The sequence below is a fragment of the Corylus avellana genome, chromosome ca4 (assembly GCF_901000735.1).
Source record: "Corylus avellana chromosome ca4, CavTom2PMs-1.0".
In the NCBI taxonomy this organism is placed as follows: domain Eukaryota; kingdom Viridiplantae; phylum Streptophyta; class Magnoliopsida; order Fagales; family Betulaceae; genus Corylus; species Corylus avellana.
In genome coordinates this window covers 2,396,385-2,400,878 of record NC_081544.1, presented here as the reverse complement: position 1 = coordinate 2,400,878, position 4,494 = coordinate 2,396,385, and the positions used below count along the sequence as shown (strand labels likewise).

Here is a 4,494-nt window from a genome sequence, read left to right as displayed (position 1 = left end):
CCCACAATTTAAAAGTTTAAAATTGAAAATAACTCTTTATTGAACTACTTCTACTTGAATAAAGGAGTACATGGCTTTATATAATTGGCCTACTTATTGAGATAAATGCAGAATAAAACAATATATAACAAAATCAAGATTAGAATACTAAAAAAAAATATGTCAAAAATTTAGACGGAACTTGATAGTGATTTTAGACGGAATTTAATAGTAAAAATATATTTGTTATTTTTGCATACCATAAGGATCGGAGCTCTCGAAATATTTTTAACTCAAGAAATCTATTGTAAATTAGTATAATCACAGTACTTTGCATTTTTTCGTTAAATTTATTTTATTGGAGGTTTTTTATGATGACAAATGAAAGATTGGAGATGATTTTTCTTTGAAACTTACATGCACATGGTTTTTCAAGTTTCAACAAATTCATACCACTCTTTCCTTCATTATGTGTTGCGTTTTCATTGGCAGAAAGGTTGACATCATGCGGAGACTCGGTGAGTGAGTCAACAATCAATTAATTTATTATGGGGTCTATAATTGACTGACCATGCATCACGCTTCCGCGGCTTTGTCTATTGAGTAGGAAAAATCAGTGTTGGTGTGCCAGTTTTCCCTCTTTTTGAGCTGAGATTTCGACATCAGTAGGCCTGTGGAAAATTCCATCCATTATTTTTCTTTGTTGGGAGAAACCCAGGATACCCACAGTGGTGTGGCTGGGTGTTAAGCCGAAAGGGAAATCAAATGACTGGGCCACCGCCTCCGCACGGAAATTCATGGCACCCATTTTGGCCTTCTCCAAGGCTTAAGACGAAAACCAGAAACACGAAGAAATATGTGATTCCCATTTCTAAGCAGACACCCATCTCCGTGGTTTGGATGGTTTTCTCAGCCTCGAATATGTTATCTAATCAAATATACATTTCCTATTGCAAATTTATTTTCTTTCTTAAATCATTAGATTAATTTCTCGCTGATCATTCCAATGGAAAAGTCAAATGATACTTTTATCTAAAATGGTTAATCAAATTGGTAAAAAACTTTTTACATTGAATTAAAAAAAATAATACAAAATATTTATTTAATTGGATTAACAAAAAAAAAAAAAAAAAAATTACATCTAACAGCACTTTGATTACGCGAATCGTGTTCATTGCGTCCCTTGAGATAAACTATTGAGTGAGTAAAGAATGCTGAGAAAAAAGAAATAATATCGTACATGTTGACCATGCATTAATTAATTTCCTTTTGCAAATTTATTTTCTTTCTTAAATCTTTAGATTAATTTCTCACTCTCACTAAAGGTACGTTTGTTGTATTTTCCAGTAAATCTTTCTGGTTTTGTTTTTTGTTTTAAACCTTTTCTCTTATGCCTGATTCTGATCAACACCATATATATATATTAATGTCCCATTTAATGATTATTAACTTATAATTCCAAGTTTGCAAAAGCTCATGTTATTTTTTTCTTTGTCAAATCAGGATCAATTCGCAACCCATACTTCGGTGAGGCTTCTCTCTTAAAAGAATTGTTTGGGAGATAAATATAGAATTGTATAATGGAATAGATTTGGATAGGTATTGTTCCCAATTATGACAGAATGTTAATGCCTTTAGAATATTAATTAAATGATTAAATTTTGTTATTATTTGTGTGATATGTGGTATTGATTAAGATAATTGAGTGTTTTGGAATGGGTTGATAACTAATTTATATGATTTACACAATGAGGAGAATAAGACGGAAAACGCCAAATTTCTTAAGAAATAGGCTTCCTCGATCTACTAATAAAATTTAAGTTTCTTGTTCAGCATGGCCAATTAAGGGGAAATTATTTAAGTTTTTGATTAATTACTAATTAATTCTTTTTTCTTTTTTCTTTTTTTCTATCTGCTGCAGTAACTTTTTTTTGGGTACTATCGCTCATTGGTAAGAACTACTTGTTTCTCTCCTATGATCTTCTTCGATTTTTTTTTAATAGATTATTCCTTAGAATGTGAAACATGAAAATAGTTTGAACGTGGGACATGATGAAAATATTATTATGACATTTACAGGAAAAAGACAACAAATACCATGCTACCTTAATTATAAGGATTTAGGAAAGAGATTATTTGGAAGTTATTACGAATTAATTGTTATCAACTAAAAATAGTGGTGTTGACACTAATAAAACAATAAACTAATTTGTTTTCTTCTAAATATTTGGATGTTCCTGCGCAGGACTATACCATGGCCTAATAACAGTATTAGGGACTCCATGTCTGATTGCATTTTTGATATACAAATGTTGTAGAAGGCATTTATCTATGTATGATGCTATTGAAGAATTTCTGCAAACCCACAACACCCTCATGCCAATAAGGTACTCTTACTCAAAAATTAAGAAGATGACCAAAAATTTTAAGGACAAATTAGGTAAATGAGGCTATGGCACTGTATATAAAAGAACGCTTCGAAGTGGCCATCTTGTAGCTATAAAGATGTTGTTTAAATCCAAAGCTAATGGACAAGACTTTATAAATGAAGTTGCAACCATTGGAAGAATTCACCTTGTTAATGTAGTGCAGCTTATTGGTTTTTCCATTCAAAGGTCGAATCGGGCTCTTATATATGAATTCATGCCTAAAGGGTCATTGAATAAGTACATTTTTTCGCCAGAAGAAAGTGTTGTCCTAAGCTACAAGAAAATATATGATATAGCTATTGAAATTGCTCGTGGGATTGAATATTTACATCGAGGATGTGGCATGCAGATTTTGCATTTTGATATCAAGCCTCACAACATTCTTCTTGATGAGAATTTGACTCCTAAGGTTTCTGACTTTGGCCTGGCACAACTGTATCCAATAGATAACAGTATTGTTTCTTTGACTGCAGCAAGAGAAACATTAGGATAAATAGCCCTACAGTTATTCTACAAAAACATTGGAGGAATCCCTACAAAGCAGATGTTTATAGTTTTAGAATGTTATTAATGAAAATGGCAGGTAGAAGAAGGAATTTAAATGCATTTGCAGAGCACTCAAACCATTTTACTTGCCTAATTGGATCTATGACCAATTGCACAACGAAAAGGATATAGAAATGGAAGATGCCAGAGACGAGGAAAAGAAAATGATTAAGAAGGTGATCATAGTGGCATTATGGTCCATATAGATGAAGCCTAGCAATCGTCCTTCAATGAACTATGTCCTAAAAATGCTTGAAGGAGAAGTTGAATAGTTACAAATGCCTCCCAAACCTTTTCTATCATCGCTAAAGAGACCCATAATAGATGCCGGAGAAAATTTGAATCAAACTAGCTCATCAATGCAATCGGATGAATCAAGTCAATCCTCTCATTTGTTTAATGCAAATTAATTGATATGTTAGTCTACTAAGTAATTAGTTTTGTCATGCATGTATGTTTGGCAGCACAAAGATACTTGATATTTATGTGTTGTAAAAAGAGTTCATTTGACCAACGATAACTTCCTTGTTATAACATTTCTTATGTTCAAATTCTACTTGCTCATCCTTCATTATCCATTACTTTCACTTTGCATTGTTGATTTGACATATTAGATTAGACCAACCCTTCGTCACTTAGAGAGTTAATCCTTATCATTTTTTTCTTGGTGGGTATGCAAAAAAATTGAATTCTAAAGAAGCCTTTGAACTTTGTCATGACATCAAGGATACAGGAATTGGGGCTACTACTTTCACAGCTAGTGTTGGTGCAAATTCTTGCCTGGTTACTAAAATCAGAGTTTGTGTCAAACCAATGCATTTGCAGCCTTGTGGCCCATGTCGGCCTGATTTTTGAGGGCTAGAAAGTCTTCAACTCAATGTACAAGGAATATGGGGTTGTTCCATTCTGAGAATTGAACATTATCCATGAATTGTTGATTTATTGGGCCAATCAAGCCGCTTAGAATCCATTTGATTTTTTTAACTCAATGTAGCACAAGAGGAAGAAAAAAGAAAAGAAAAACAGAGTACATGGCTTTATATAATTGGCCTACTTATTGAGATAAATGCAGAACAAAACAATATATAACAAAATCAAGATTAGAATACTAAAACAAAATCTGTCAAAATTTTAGACGGAACTTGATAGTGATTTTAAACGGAATTTAATAGTTGAAAGATATTTGTTATTTTTGCATACCATAGGGATCGGAGCTCTCGGAATATTTTTAAATCACAAGAAATTTATTGTAAATTAGAATAATCACAGTACTTTGCATTTTTCCATTAAATTGATTTTATCGAAGGTTTTTGATGATGACAAATGAAAGATTGGAGATGATTTTTCTTTGAAACTTACATGGACATAGTTTTTCTAGTTTCAACAAATTCATATGACTGTTTTCTTCATTATGTGTTGCGTTTTCATCGGAAGAAAGGTTGACATCATTCGGAGACTCGAGTCAACAATGAATTAATTCATTATGGGGTCCATAATACAACAAGATTTTGGTTTATTACAACAAGATTCTTAATGGGTA

The 4,494-nt window shown here is 32.2% G+C and overlaps 1 protein-coding gene across 1 annotated transcript in view; it reads left to right on the top strand.

Moving 5' to 3' along the window:
* The window catches only part of LOC132177236 (rust resistance kinase Lr10-like), a 5,340-nt gene extending 2,439 nt beyond the window's left edge, over nt 1–2,901 (top strand). Inside the window, exon 5 of the mRNA XM_059589488.1 lies at nt 2,567–2,901. Within this exon, the coding sequence (XP_059445471.1) occupies nt 2,567–2,901 (335 nt within the window). The remainder of the gene's footprint in view (nt 1–2,566) is intronic.
* The last annotated feature ends 1,593 nt before the right edge of the window (nt 2,902–4,494 follow it).